This window comes from Gymnoscopelus microlampas, assembly GCF_963454915.1.
Source record: "Gymnoscopelus microlampas genome assembly, chromosome: 5".
Taxonomy (NCBI): domain Eukaryota; kingdom Metazoa; phylum Chordata; class Actinopteri; order Myctophiformes; family Myctophidae; genus Gymnoscopelus; species Gymnoscopelus microlampas.
This window is the reverse complement of record NC_139942.1, coordinates 37,917,858-37,933,368: the sequence shown is the minus strand read 5'-3', so window position 1 is coordinate 37,933,368 and position 15,511 is coordinate 37,917,858. Positions and strand designations below refer to the sequence as shown.

At 42.7% G+C, this 15,511-nt stretch overlaps 1 protein-coding gene across 2 annotated transcripts; it reads left to right on the top strand.

Moving 5' to 3' along the window:
* Positions 1 to 49: 49 nt before the first annotated feature.
* Positions 50 to 15,444, top strand: gpbp1l1 (GC-rich promoter binding protein 1-like 1). Of its 2 annotated transcripts, none has more exons than XM_084057667.1 (12): positions 50 to 133; positions 3,546 to 4,904; positions 6,179 to 6,293; positions 8,820 to 8,949; positions 9,606 to 9,937; positions 10,668 to 10,743; positions 10,852 to 11,048; positions 11,813 to 11,956; positions 12,252 to 12,410; positions 13,462 to 13,586; positions 14,109 to 14,211; positions 14,726 to 15,444. In XM_084057667.1, the coding sequence occupies exons 3-12, from the start codon at positions 6,234 to 6,236 to the stop codon at positions 14,897 to 14,899; spliced, it is 1,500 nt and encodes a 499-aa protein (XP_083913793.1). In that variant the 5' UTR covers positions 50 to 133; positions 3,546 to 4,904; positions 6,179 to 6,233; the 3' UTR covers positions 14,900 to 15,444. The 2 variants fall into 2 exon arrangements, with proteins under 2 accessions (XP_083913793.1, XP_083913794.1); XM_084057668.1 differs by lacking the exon at positions 50 to 133 and adding an exon at positions 811 to 849.
* Positions 15,445 to 15,511: the final 67 nt, after the last annotated feature.

The window sequence follows — 15,511 nt, the reverse complement described above, 5'->3', positions numbered from 1 at the left end:
AGAGGTACAAGGCTGCGTAATGTGCAGGTGTTGAACGCAGCTCGGTTTAGAAAGCTACTCCAATCCGTCAGTGCCAGCGCCACACTGCTCTTTAAAACCCCAAACAAACATCAAAGCCCGCTCTTATCAACAGGTAAATAGTTGCGAGAGCGTCTTATCCGTCTGTGAATGAGTAACAGATCAGGTATAAGTCTGGTATCGTAATTAATGTTGGTTTATCTCTCGGTGAAGATAAAGATAGATGGAATCATGATGAAATAATACAACAGCTAGCTAGCTGGTTAGCTTAGCGGGCTGATGAATGTGTGCTGCTGATGCCTGGTGGAATACAAACTCCAAGGATGAGTCGGTGACGTCACAATCACATGTCGCGCCAACTCGTGCAGAATTATAGTTTTTGAAATATTAATTGGTTCCAGTTAAGCTTTGCTGTTTGATTTCAGCTCAGTTTTAAATTTTGCTTTACGAGTGCATATTAAAGTAGTTTTACTTTTAGGAATGTACTAGTTTTAATTTTGCTTTCATTTAGTTGATTTAGAAAACCTTGGATAAAAGAATTGCATGACATCAGTTGATTTGAGGAAAAACTACAACAAAGACATGACACGCAATTCTGTTTATTTTAAATCACCGTAGTTCGTTTGTTTGCATTTAATGTTCCTTTATTTTTTTAAACATTAGTTTCTATTTTGGTTTCAATTGACGATTCCCCCCTTTTTAGTTGTCTTATAATGTTACCTAGAATAACGTCGCGTCTGTGACGTCACTGACGACTCCTTGCCGTCTTCATCCCAGGCTGCTGCTAAGGTAGCCATTTTGAAACTGTGTTGTTCCAACGAAAGAAGCCAGGTATGTTTACCTCTTATTGCACAAATATGACGGCGGCGGCGTACGGCAGCAGCCGTGGCCACGGAGGCTCCTCGCGTCGTGCTTTTAACTTGATAAACTCTCATTTGTGCTCGGTTGGTCTCAGCTAGCTTTCTGTTTTCACGGGGTTTTAATTGAAAACAACGCTGCTTCCCACAACGCTAGCTAATTGGCTAACAAGTGCTATGCTAAACGTTAACTAAGCGGGGGTTGGTTTAGCTCCGTGGTTCTCAAAGTGGATTCTAGGGACTCTCTGGGTTCCTTTAGGGGGTTCTAAATAGACCCTTACAAGTTTGTAACTCTGACAGTGTACAAATGGAGCCTAACGGGTCCATTTGGTTCCATTTGTACATTGTCAGAGTTGAGGGGAGACCTTGAAATGTAAAGGTTTGAGAACCACTGGGTTAGCTAGCAGGCTGATGGAAGAGTTTGAGGAGGTTGTTGATCTGATAACGTTGCTGGGAGGGAGGTTATATCAATGAGACTTGATCGATTATAGTTACTGTTTGTTTAAAATCGAGCGTGACGATCACTTTGTTAGCTAATAAGAAGAAATAAATGAAATGTAGATTGTAGACGTGGTTGCTCTGCAGTGTTTTGAGTTGGATCATGTATTGTTAAATAATGTGGCACCTATGTCTAGCTGTCCCAAACACCACCGCTTAAATACTGTATATAGTACACCACTTCTATAATCCATTACTATTGTTACACAAGATGTGCAGAATCAATGCATTTTATTGAGCTATGCTTTCATTTAACTCTTTACCTGTCAGACCACGTTCCGTTCTTTAAACTCTGTTCTTCTTGAGCTGTTATGTAATACACATCAGAGTTAAATTGTCCATAGAGGTGTTGGGTTGTGTGATTCAGAAATAGTTAATAATGTTGGTGGTGTGTAGATTAACTCATTTTATTCTTTGGAATGATAGAATGAATGACTCACATGTAGCATTACTGATACAGTGGGGAAAGCTGCTGGAAAGTTTTTTGATAAAGTGCAGCCAGGGTTGCTTTGTGATTGTCACTCCTCCCAGAGCTCTGCACTGTTAAATCCCGAGTGTTCAGTTTACTCTGAGAGTGTTACGGGTTCTTTTGGTCAGATTTAGAGCCCTGTAAGGTTCCACTTGTACACTGTTTGTGTTAAATGAACACCCAGGATTTTACTGTGTAGCCTATTTAAATGTGCAGCAGAGGAGGAGTGAGGAAGAAAGTGTGTGTTCGTGTTAAGTTATTTTTATACTGGTGGGAATATTTATTATTTAAAAAGCAGACACAATTTCATAAAAGGAGTCGTCTCCATCGCATGTTTGTCTGTGACAGTAAAATCCCTGAGTCATGATGTTCAGTCCTCTATGTCTGAAGCAAAAGCTGATTTAGCTTTTTAAGAAGTATTGGCTGTCTTAAATCAGAAGCTACTCCTGGTTTTAGATGCAGTCTATGATTCAAGACTGTGTTGAGCTGCAATCCATACCTTTGTCCTACCCTGCGATTTGAACCCGGGTCTCCCTCACAGAAGACCAAATATCTACTGCTCATCCAACAGGGAATCCTTGCTTGGCCAGGGGAGATATTTCACTCATGTGCTTCAGGCAGGGCTGCTTGTCAACCAGTAGGTGTCCTACCTGACACCGGGGTCTAAATTTGTGCTAGTTATATTGTATTGCCAAGACATACTCTACCATACACATTGGCTGAAATAACATTTTATTCATCAAAATAAGTTCTGATTTGCAACTTTGAACCTGTGTTATACACCCATGAGTGACTCGGGTGTACTGTGCTCACACAGAAGTGTAGGGCAGGGGTCTTCAACGTTTTCAGACCAAGGACCCCCTAGCTGAGAGAGAGATGAAGCAGGGACCCCCTCTATATTATATACAATTGTGTTTCAGATAAATCTTTTCAGCTCTTTTTTTCCCTCTACACCTATAACTCTTTGCCAAAAATAGCTGATCTACAAGCTGCGAGGCGTTGTGAGCTTGTAGATCTGCTATTTTTGTCTAAAGTTCTCCTCAGAAAGGGGATGCTAGGTTTCAAGTGGTTAATGTAAAAAAAGAAAATCCTATCACACAAAGATTTGGCGGACCCCCTGTAGTAACTCTGAGGACCCCCTAGGGGTCCCGGACCCCCTGTTGAAGACCCCTGGTGTAGGGAATAGTAATATGGTCTAGTAGGACTGACCAATTACGCTGAATATTGTAATGACTTATTAATCACAATTGTTTATTATGATCTTTAGTGGAAAGATATTATTTTATAATATTCTTAATACCTTTTGTTGCTCGTGATTTATGTGTGCCATCTTTGGTCAAATAATATGTATCGGCTTCTGATTTTATTGTGCCTGATGGATGGGGAGATGGATAGCTTGTACAATGTTCTGGTTATTAACCCTTAGTTAATAACAAGAACATGGTAAGGAGACCAGGGCAAAGTGCAACAACCGACCAAATAACATGGTTGAATTAATTGCCAAGTTTCACAAGTTGTGAAATCTAAATCACAATGTTCTTTCACTTTTGATGAATTGTGCAGCCATATAGAGCTACATTTTGTACGTCCGTGCGTGTGTAACTTTTGGTATATGTGTGTCTCAGGCTGCAGAGTGAATTTGTGATTATGGCCTCATTGTCTTATTTTTTAACACAGGTCCTGTCTCTTTGTTTTTTTATCAGGTCTGTCTGTGTCTGCGTAGATACCCATGAAGACACTCGCAAAGTGAGCAGAAAATCTGTGGCTGGACAACACAATCTGGAAGGAAAGGAAAGATCAAATTGACAGATATCGTGCCCATGCTATGTGTCAGCCCCTTCTTTGCCTAAGGAAGTCAGTTGCATTCTGTTTTTCAAGGCTTCCTCGTTTATGGAAAAGTATATTTTTGCCCTTTGACAAACGAGTCCCAGGTATTTTATGACACTGAAGACGGTCGGCTCACAGGAGATTGCTGCCATGATCCATGAAATCTGAACTACTGCCCTCGCTGCTTCAGTCAGATTCCAACTCCAAACAAATCAACTGGCATTTAACCAATGTGAATGTAAAAGACGCAAAGACAAAACCCTTGTTATAATGCATTGTCCCACAGTATCCCATTAACCGAGACCCAAAATGACCGCAATGTAACATAGGGTTTCACTTCCTTCATTGTCATGTGACTTTGAAATCTACAGCTTTATTTTTCTTCCAACTCAGACAGTCTTTTCACCAGTTTAATGAGGTGAGCGGTGGTTTTCAGTGACTTCCCCCTCCTATTGGAAATAAAAGACTGTCTCTGAACTTATTTCTTTTTCGGTGTGTATTTCGGGTAGAGCTTACAATGATACGGTAAAAGGCACGTCGCAGTGAAAACGAGCTGGCACACAGTGTGGCAGGAGAAGACCTCGTAACTGCTTCTCTCCCCGGTTGATGTCCCAGCAGAACTGTTGCACGTATTGGTCGACAGCTTCCACAGACTGCTTCCTCATATCACTACTAGACAACCTGCCCCTGCCTCACCCTTTGAACAAATCACCTGTCAATCGTTTACTTTGCCAATCTAATAACCTTCAGCAAATGATTAAAAAATGAATCAATTAAGTTTGTGAATAATTCAGTGTGGGACAAGTTGAGGGAGGAACTAGGGAACGGCAAGGCTGATAAAACACACGAATAACCTCACCTGCCTGGAGGCAGAGTTGGAATCTAGTTCACAAAGGAATATCAGCCTCCCCCTCCCTCCCCCAGAACCTCTTGTTCTCGGCTTCTAAGCCAGTACCCTGACCTGGTCAGCCAGTTCTCTGGATCACCATTCCAGATCATTCCTGCAAACCCTTTTGACACCTTGTCTCCCCAAACGTTTCACCCTGGACAACGGGGTCCGCCTCTGGGGAAAGGGGCTGTGCTGTCCTGGAGGAGACGGACGCGGGCTCGGCAGCGTGCTGCTACCCATCTGTCATTGCACACGTTTGGTGAACAGCGTCGGCGGGCCTGAGAAAGCGAGCCCAGACGCACGGCGAGGAGAGGAGGCAGAGGACTTCAGAGCCACAGACTCTGGGGTAATGACAGTACCTCACCGCTCATCCTCAGTTCAGACAGACAAGCACACAACATTCTCATATCGTTGCTGTCAGGCAGAAACCTTGTATCTCGTATTTGATATATATTTCTTTTTTTCTTCATAAATGAATGCCCTATTTAATACTCACATACTCTTCTTAGTCTGCTACTACAAAAGTAGCGGAAAATAACAGATGTGTAAGTTCAGGTGCGTCACAGATATGGCACGCTGTGAGCTTGTATATAGGCTATTTTTGAAGATCTTAGCCTGCAATGATATGCCTAAAATAGGAATGCTAGGTTGAAAGTGGTTAAGTCTGTCTGTGCGTTCTATAAATATTTAACCAATGAAAAGTATTAACAAGAGCTTTTGACTAAATAATAACTACCGTAGATCCATTGGAACACAGTTTCTTTTCTATTTTTCATTTCCTGAAAATTTACGGTTTTGGACTTACAAGGTTTCCACCTGGCAGTGACAGCTGGGAATGGAGTGTCTACTTGATGTGTTATATTTGTTAGATCGACTACTAGACACAGTAAGCTAACCTTTTGATAGTGTTGATTTCACACACACACACACACACACACACACACACACACACACACACACACACACACACACACACACACACACACACACACACGTTGCACACCATGCAATGTAATGTTTCAGCATCATGCTATTGCTTTCTTAGACCCTAGTTGCTACTCAGCAAACAAGTGATGTATTTGTAGGGGATGAATTAGCCTAGGACGGTAAGTATCTCTGTTAGTGATGCTTTTTAAGCCCCTTTTATAGAGGGATCCTGCAATATTGCCGTAAACGGGATCCGTCATTATGCTGAGCTCTACTCGAGCCTTGCACAGCTGGTCCTGTACTTTGGATTGACTATGAGAATAAACAGTATATCGCTTAATGTGAGCAAGTGCATAGAAAATACTGATATTGTTCCCTCCCAAAGCTGTCATGCATCCATAGACTCAGAGGCACAGCTGCAGCAAGTTGATCTTTGTTGTTTCTGCTAAGAATAGGATACCTTTTAATTCATCTTGTGGGAGACTTTGACACACTCTTTTATAAATAAGTGACATAAATACATACAGTATATACCCCCCCCCCCCAGGTTCAATACACAAGGTGTATTGAACAACATGAAGGGAGGAAAACACTCAAGTTGTTTGTTGTCGCACCTGTGTTTGTGCAAGAAAGCCACATAGAATATGTGTGAATATGTAATATGTCATTCGTTTTCCTGAATTCTGTTGTCAGATCCTGGCCATGAGGTTTGAAGCCTCGATTCACTGACCGGAAACACTGGACCTAAATGGCGCAGCATGACTTTGTCCCTGCCTGGCTTAACTTCTCCACGCCCCAGCCTGCCAAGGTATGTGTGTGCAAAACACTAGTTACCTATTCTTGTGTGCTTCCGTGTATGTTGATGTCTTAAAGTATGTGTGTGAGTGTGTGCACTGTGCACATGCTATCATCACATCATGGCCATGTCATCATCAAGACTGTGGTCAGAGCAGGGTTCAGGGGAAGGTCAGAGACATTGTGTGTCCTGTTGAGAAAGACTGATAGTGGAGAGGAGTTCACTTCTAAGTGGCATCATGTAATTACCCAAGATAATAGTGACAGGGCATTTATGTATTTGGGGTGAGAGCTATGTCTCAACCTTTTTTTTTTTTTTTTTTTTTTCTGGGAAAAATATAATTTAATGCTGTTTTATTCCTGTTATTCAAAGTCCTACTTTCTCTATGGCAAAAACATGTCTATGACTACGGTAACAATTAGAATGAGGCGTATATGGAGATAAAAGAAGCAATATGAGTGAAGAACAATAATGGTAAATAAAGGTCAAGTCAACATCAAAACCAATAATTGGCTTTGATGTTGACTTGACTTAAGAATGCATTTGTCAGCTCGGCTGTCCAGCTAAATGAGATCAGTCATTGTGTGTCCTGGCTAGAGCTTTGTGTAAGGTTGGTCTCTAAATCATGAGTCAAAACTGAGACTCAAACTGCACTGTCATCTCAGCACTGACAAATCACTTCACTTCAGGTCATCAGGGTTTTGCTCACTGTGGCCAGGCTTAGGACCATGTTAAGTTGCCCCTAGTCTTTTGTGTCACACCAGTAGTTTTGGAATTGAAAGAAAAATAAAATGATGTTTAAGGACAGGCTGGAGGACACAGCATGCAGGCTTATATATTTTAACTTAAATTTTGAGCACTTGAGTCTGGAATCCAGACTGATTTAATTATGTTGTTACCCATTTAATAATGTGTGCTTGCATTTGTGAAATCATAGGTCACCTGTGTCAAAAGAGAGAGGCTATTACATGAGAAGCGAATAGTGACTTATGAGAATTAAGATTACAGGGCTTGTTGACCTCAGTTGCCATCGAGGGGGGAAACCCCCTTTCCAGCGATTTACTGCAGACCTACATATACAGTAGAACATGCAGCAAAATAGTGTATATTTCTTTTCGGTTGTCTCTATTCGCTTACTGCCGGTTCCCAAAGGATGCATGCCCAAATTGCTGTTTCCTCTCCATGTTAAATTTGTAGTCCTCTGAGGTATTAAGATGAGGCAGTTAGGAGATAAGAGTATATGGAGGATGTAAGATTTATTCAGGTTGCTTCACGTGGCTAGGCTAAATCAAAAGTATCTTCTTATGAGAAGTTCTCAAAAGACAAAGAATTGTTAACTGACAGGGTAGGAAACCAACCTTTTACGGCGTGGCTCTACAGTATGAGGATCTGTCCGTATGTGTGTCCGAAGCTAATCTCGCAGACTGGTGGACCGATCGGTGCCAAACATCTTGAGCACACCGACCAGTAGGCCACAAAACCTCCACTTTTTCCACACTTGTTTTATTTATATTTTGGTAAATATTTTACCTTTTATAATGGAAGTCAATTGTGCTCTGATATGGCTGAAACCTTGCCCACATTTGGAGTCATTGATTGATTGAATACTTTATTAGACAGATATGTAAACAGCACAAAGTACAGTCAGACATTTGGGCTTAAAGGATAACACAAAAACGTCCTGGGGACTTGTTTCATATCATCAACACATATAAAACACTATAGAGAGATGCAGTATGTCATAGATATGATGACTGATGACACAGGCTGGCCACATGAAGTCCCTGATCCACATTGGAGCCATGTCGTTCCCTTGTGGTTACCGAGATCCTCACGATTCAATTTGAAAACCCATATTTTTTTTCATGTTTTTAGTACAAGGTACAGCATGCTTCTTTTTCACAAAATTCACAAAACCATAGGCATAGTCATAAAAAACTAAACACCATCACAAAAATGTCCTTCCACTTGCACTATTTTACCAGCCACATTTTTATAACATTTTATAACCCATTCTTAAGTGAGGTCAAAAGTGACATCATGTATGTGATAATTTCATCACCTGTCAAAGTGAATGCTTGCATAGTGTAATCTTCTAGTCCCCGTCCTGTGTTGTACTTGTATATGACGTGCACAAACAGGACTCATAAATTGAGTAGCAATCTTGGTGTACCACAGGTGTGACATAGTATTTAAGCCCTTAACCACTTTAAACCTGATGTCCCTATTTTGGGCATGTAATTATAGGCATACATTTTCAAAACTGACTGATCTACAATCCCAATATACTTTCTTGTATGACAAATGGATGATTCACATGCTAGCGACATGCCCGTGAGCTTGTAAATCTGCTATAAAAAAAAGAATGCCTATAATGATATACCCAAAATGGGGGTGGCAGGTTGAAATTGGTTAAACTGCCAACTGTGTGTGCACAGTCGCCCAATCCACCTTTTCTAACTTTCACAATAGATAATAACTATAATAATATCTCAGATTGATAAAAGTGATTTATGATGGCTGTCTCTCCTCGTGCAGTCCCCTGCAGCCAACCTCGAGAAGCATGGTGAACCCCAACACCACCGAGACAGCAGGACTGCTGTGAGCCGACGCAGACACAATTCATCAGATGGCTTCTTCAACAACGGGCCCTTGCGAGCTTCAGCAGGTAAACAACCAACCCACACCCCACCTCTCCCCCAGTTCACAAGTCTTTCCCACCTGTCTTTTTTTTTCAAGATATCATTTTATTGATTGTTCGAAGCAACGCAGCCGTGAGTGAGATTTTGGATTAAGGGTTTCCCGGACATTCCAGAAAAACCTGAAAGCAGCCATGGAATCGCATTGGGAAACAAGTTGAAACGTCATGGCAAGCTGTAAACTGACACTCTGTCAGTTATTTATTAAGTCACCAGAAATAAGAATTAAGAACCTTTTTTGTTAATCAAATCATTTGGATCTCAGGATCCTCATGGAAATGGCATGGCTCCAATGTGGATTGGTCAAAACATTGGTAATTGGCATCGGACCCAAAAAATCTGGCATTGCTCATGCTCTAGTAATGGCACTGTTGGTGTATTTAAAATGGATGTGAAGTAAACATAGTGGCCTTTAACCTTTCCAGCCAACCATAAATGCAAAGGCAGATTGCTCAGCTTGACATCAGTGGCTTGTTTCTTATAAGATGCATAGAAACACAACAATTTGACAGTTTACATGAAGAAGGCATGCAAATGTATCGTTTTTCGGCGAAAATCGTCTTGTCACCTTTTTCACCCCTGGTCTGTTTGCATGCCTGATGAAGGTGTTTGTCCTCTTCTCAAGGTGATGGATGGCAGCAGCCCTCTCTCCTCTTGAGGCATGACTCTGTGGACTCTGGTGTGGCAAAAGGGGGACATGGCGGGCTGGCAGGGGGTTCATGTTGGAAGGAAGTGCCTAGCTGGCACGGAGCTCCACGGGGGGCGCAAGACGGTCACCACCATCACCAGGGACGCCACCCCAAACGCATAGCGGGTGACCGGGACAGGCAGGGGGGACACCGGCAGCGCAATGGTAACTTCCATCCACGCAAGGGCACCCCGTACCAGGACAAGTTCCCCAATGAGGAACGCAAGGACGGCAAGGAGGACAAGCTGAAGTTTGTTGAAGAGGACTTTGTGAGTACTACCCCCCTCCCCATTGGTACAGATGTCCCAAGCAATGCCACTGACATTGACATCATTCTTGAAATAGCATACCTGGAGTTAGTGGTGAAATTATTGAGTGTTAAATTAAATCGTTTTTTTTTCTCTCAGAATATTCAAGAAAGTTATACTTGACATCAAAACTGCTATTTGTTGACTAATTTGTCCAGCGAGTTAACAGTAAAAAAACAACACAATTGCGTCGCTTTAACACCTTGTTATATTAGCGTTCTGTGTGGATGTCCTTGTGTCAAAACAGCAGGAATCGCACAAAATAAACGCTCCCGGTGTGTAAGGACATTTACCCTATTCTTTCATGATTGTATTAGGTGGTTTTATATTTACACGGTAGTTTCTTTAGCTGAATCCGGTTAAGTGTTACATTAACACATCGCGTGCCAGTCGCGTAGATCTACGCGAACCGATTTAAAGCCGCAGTGTGCCAGTCGCGTAGATCTACGCGACTCGCATTTCCCATGTTAAATCGAAAAAGTGCACTTTCCGGAATTTTTTTCGACCCATTTCCGGTTCCGGGGCCGACCGGAAACGGAATAAAACTGGTTCCGGTTTTTTCGAACAAAAAAACAACTGACCAAGATTCATGTAAATACATACACAGCTGTCCCCTAGTTGACAGTGGCACACAACTTGAACGTACACAGCTTAAATGTAAAGATGGTGACTTCAATGTTTGTTTCCCTAGCCCTCCCTCAACCCTGAAACAACTGGAAAACCTGGGACTCAGATGCGAGCAGTGGCTCCCCATGCTGGAGTATGGGGTAAGGATTTGATCTTATCAACGGATGCCTCCTACAATCCCTGGTCCCAGTTGGCAGTCCTACCCTCCCTGTAGCCCTGCCTGAGCAGTCGCTGTGTTTATGTTCCAGAAAACCCCCCTAGTGGCAAGCAGATGGTGTCCAAAATGCTGGTCATCAAGAAGGTTTCCAAGGAGGACCCAAGCACCGCTTTCTCTGCAGGGTTTGCCAGTGCCGGCTCCCTGTCCACTAACGGCAACAAAGTTTCCATAGCAGGCTCCAGTGTCTACAAGAACCTGGTACCTAAACCTGCTGTGGCCCCCACAAAGGTAGTCAATGTTAATTAGCTTCTGTCTTGCACCCTCTCGCTTTATTCAGCTTCGAAGATGAAACCAAAAGGTTGATTTGATGAAGGGCAGCGTGGCAATGACCATAAATGTTGTAGATTTTTGGGGTAGAGAATGTTGATTTAAAATGATCTTTTTGGGACACTGAATCAGCACACCATAAGCCCATTTCCCACCTCACTGTCATTGGCAATGCATATCAACTATGATGCACTGACAGCTGGGTCACTTGACATTTTCCAGGAGGAAAACATAAAATAAAGGACAGTCTTTGTCACAACTGCGTCCGATGGAGTATTTCTGTCATCCAAAATACATATTTTATCATTTCCAAATTCCTAGTCGTGGTCGTTTTACACCTCTCTCGCGTGAGTGAGCATTACTGTAGCCGTTATATTATCTTATACCATACAGATATCCTCCGTGGAGGAATGTGTGGATGACTATCAACTCCTGTTGCTGGGTAATGTTTATCTAATGTTTTGGATTTGGGAAAGCAGCTGTAGTAATACTTTAATCAGAAGGCTACCTGAAATGGATTTCTGAGAGAGAAAATAAAAAGCGCTGCGGTTTCCAAAAAGTAGCAGTCAGTGGTGAGATATATTTTCCAATAACTGGTACACTGGCAAAATGCTAATAGAACGATAGCAAAATGATCTGTTTGGTTTGGTTGCACCGGTGTCTGTTGATGTTTTTTGTGGCAGAACCATTGTGTCAGAATGACATGATGTGTCCTTGTATTTCAGAGCACCCAATGGAAGCCTGGTGTTAGGGAGGTCAATAAGCCTGGCCTCCACATGCCAGGCCGAGACTCAGTCTTCACCAGCCCCGTCTCTGCAGCCAAACCCAGTACCCCAGCCAGCGCACCACCGCACAGCACCCCGAAAGAGGTATGGACAGCCACACGCAGTCAGGAAGTCCCCGCTTTGCAGTAAAACTGGTTGCAGTCTTCCCTGACTATTATAACAGGATTCCAACACATAAAGTTGTGAAATGTAGCCAGTTAAGAATGGATCCACTGGGTTCCTTTTTCTCTTTTTATGCCCTACAACCTCTACCTCTGTCTCTTTCTCTGATTTCTACTTCTCAATACCGTGTCAACCTCTTGCCCTTGATTTCTTACCAACCTACCAATGTCTTCCTGACACCTGTCTTCTCCTCCCTGTTGTCATGTCTACATCACAGCAGCACCCCTCCAGCACGACCCCGCCCATAGACATAGCCCCGTCGAGGCTGAAGCTGATGCGCCGTGGTCCGGACCGCAAGAGCGAGTTCTTGCGAACCCTGAAGGACGAGGGCACCGGAGAACTGACCACAAGCAGCAGCCCGGGAACGTCGGGAGAGGTAGCTACCCTTCTGAGACACATAGAGAATGCAGGCCTTGAATCCATAACCCTGCATACAGTACAGGAGAAAATAGGGCAGGGCAATTAACCGATAATAAATGATATCGAAACCGATATTTAGAACCAATAATATACATCTAAACCAAGACTTTTATAATCGAGAAGAACTTTTTTTTAATACATAAAATGTTGTTTTCTTATGTATCAATCCGACTGAATCTGATAGTCTGATTAACCACGTAACCCTGTGTTATACTTCATTCTACAATGGTGGCATACAAAAATATTGGAAATAACCAATCTACAAGTTCACAACGCGTAACATCGTGACATGTTGTGAGCTTGTAGATCTGATATTTTCACTATAAGAAAAAAACATTCATTAATCGGAATCAAGCAAAATGTTTGAAATAATCGTGATATTGATTTGAAGCCCAGCCCTAGGAGAAAATAAATATGTCAAGAGGAGAAATTGAGATAAAGCGCTTATTTGTCGGGGGGAAAGCACCACTGAATGCCACATGTAAGAACACAATGTTGCTGTAGTTCCCAGGAGAGATGGTTGTTCTGTTTTACTTAAGTTTGTGAGAGCAAATCTCTTTAGTTACACCAACATTGCTTCTGATGCACTTTTGTTGTTATTGGTGAATGTATGTATAAAGATGGCTATTTCTGTCCAAAGGAGATATACCGTCACCACACTAGTTAACATGCTCACAAGCTGCTAGGTTGTCAGTTCGGGGCAGGGCTGTGCAAAACAATTAGACACCACTGAGTATCACATCACAGGGTTCCCATGGTCATGAAAATTCTGTGTTTTGTGTTCTGTTTTCTTCCTTTGTATTGTCTAGCTTTAAATTGGTTAAAAGTAGGGTATTGTATAGCTTTAAATGATTTTTTTGGGAGCTGTTATGTCTGGGGACGACGGATGGAAATGTGCATTCTTGCTAAATCCTGTGTATTTACATTACATCATGCATGTATTGTTCATGAATATGCACTGTCCTGTCTAAATAAACAAATTAAGTAAAGTGTCTTGTTTTTCCCAGGGTGAGAGCAGCACCCCGGAGCCCAAAGCCTACAGCGAGGAGGTGTGTCACGAGAATGGCCTGTCCCATTCCCTCAGTGACTCAGATACTGAACACCTGTCCAGCTCACTGGAGGCAGAGCACAGGTGAGATACAGCCCACACACACACACACACACACACACACACACACACACACACACACACACACACACACACACACACACACACACACACACTTTCACGCTTTAACCACATGATCCCTCACATCCCTATTCTGGGCATGGGTCATGTTGTCTTTAATTGGTTAACCTCCCTTTGGTAGGCAGTCATAACCCTCATCATAATGCTATTTTCACATGTTCTATCGCAGTGGTTCTCAAAGTGGTCCTTGAGAGAGTTCCAGGGGGTCCCCAGCTAAATTGGTTAATATAGTATGCATCAAGATCTGTTTAACCACGTTAACCCCTATGATCGGTTATTTTAAACTGGAGATCTGTGGCCAAATACATAGTCATTTGGGGGTCCTTGACATGAAAAGGTTTGAGAACCACTGTTCTATCGGATAAAAGACACAGCAAAAGGCTGTCGCGTTCACGCATGCTTATTTATACACAAACACACATAGACACACCACATAGCCTCCATTAACCTGTCATGCCCTTTCAGGTTGCTGAAGGCCATGGGCTGGCAGGAATATCCAGAAAATGACGACAACTTCCTGCCACTGACAGAGGACGAACTGAGAGAGTTCCAGACAAAAACTGAGCAGGTGAGTCAGGTCAGGTAGACTTTACAAGATGTCATGTTGACAGACGCATGCATGTGTGAGACAATGTACAAATAATGCTCACACCCTGTGTGAAGGTAGCGGCGCCTTTGATACATTTTGTCATCGATATGTGTTTATAATGTGTTTATAGCCATGTGTCACGTGAAGCTTGACCAATCACTTTGTTGACGGGTCTGACCAATCAGAACGTTGACGGTGAACACAGACAAAGTCAGGTATAGAGCAGGATCCGCTCTATACCTAAAGGTATAGAGCGGCTAGCGCCGCTAAAAAGGTGCTGACCAAGTATTATACACTTATACAGTAGATTCTATGTCATCTATATAGTACCTCCATGCTTTCCGTTTACACTTTTGAAAGAAAATGCAGAATAATACATATTTTTTTATTTAAACATTTATGAGTGACACACTGTCACTCAGGTGAATTTGTGCTGCTGCTAATACATCAAATACTTTTTTTTTTTTACCCCCCTCCCCCCCGTTCTGCTCAGCTGAAGAGGAACGGCATGCAGAGGAACGGCGTTTTGCCAAGGGCGCGGGGCGTCACCCTCCACTTCACCCCCTGGAGGAGCGTGGCGACGGAGGCGCACGCCGAGGAGGGCTCTGAGTCAGAGACCAGTAGCAGCAGCAGCCAGACCTCGGACGACGACTGCATCAAATCCTAAAAACAAAAAAGAAATCAAATAAAAAAAACACATGAAAAAAAACGTGGCTTTTACGGAACAAAAAACGACAACAAAACGAACCCACCGACACAACAGACAACCCACCGCCCAGCAAGCGAATTTTCTCTCCTTCTCATCTTCGTTTTTAGAGCACCATTTTGACTTTTTTCGTTTTTGTTTTGTTCTGTTTTGTTGTACTTGCACAAGGGAAAAACCAATCATATCCCAGTGAAGGGGGAGATTCCTGCTCCGCCAGACGTCTTTTTCCCTGCGTTTCCTCCTTCACTGCAGTACCCCAATCCTCCAAACCTACCACAACCTCGTCACCTCTCAGTCGACCCCCCACCCTACCTACACACCCTCCTCCCTTCCTTTTTCTTCCTCGCTTTGTGGAACTGAAGTGTTCATCGAGAAAAGAAGGGCAATGAATGCACACACGATTTCTGCTTTAAACAGACTAACTCATTTCATTGATGATGCTGATGACACATTAATGATATTAATAAAAATTGGTTCCTGACAAGCTGAGATGTTTCAATATTAAATGTGGCTCCTGTCATGTTTTTTTTCAGCTGTTATGTTTTGTGATCATGTTGATCATGTTAACGACTT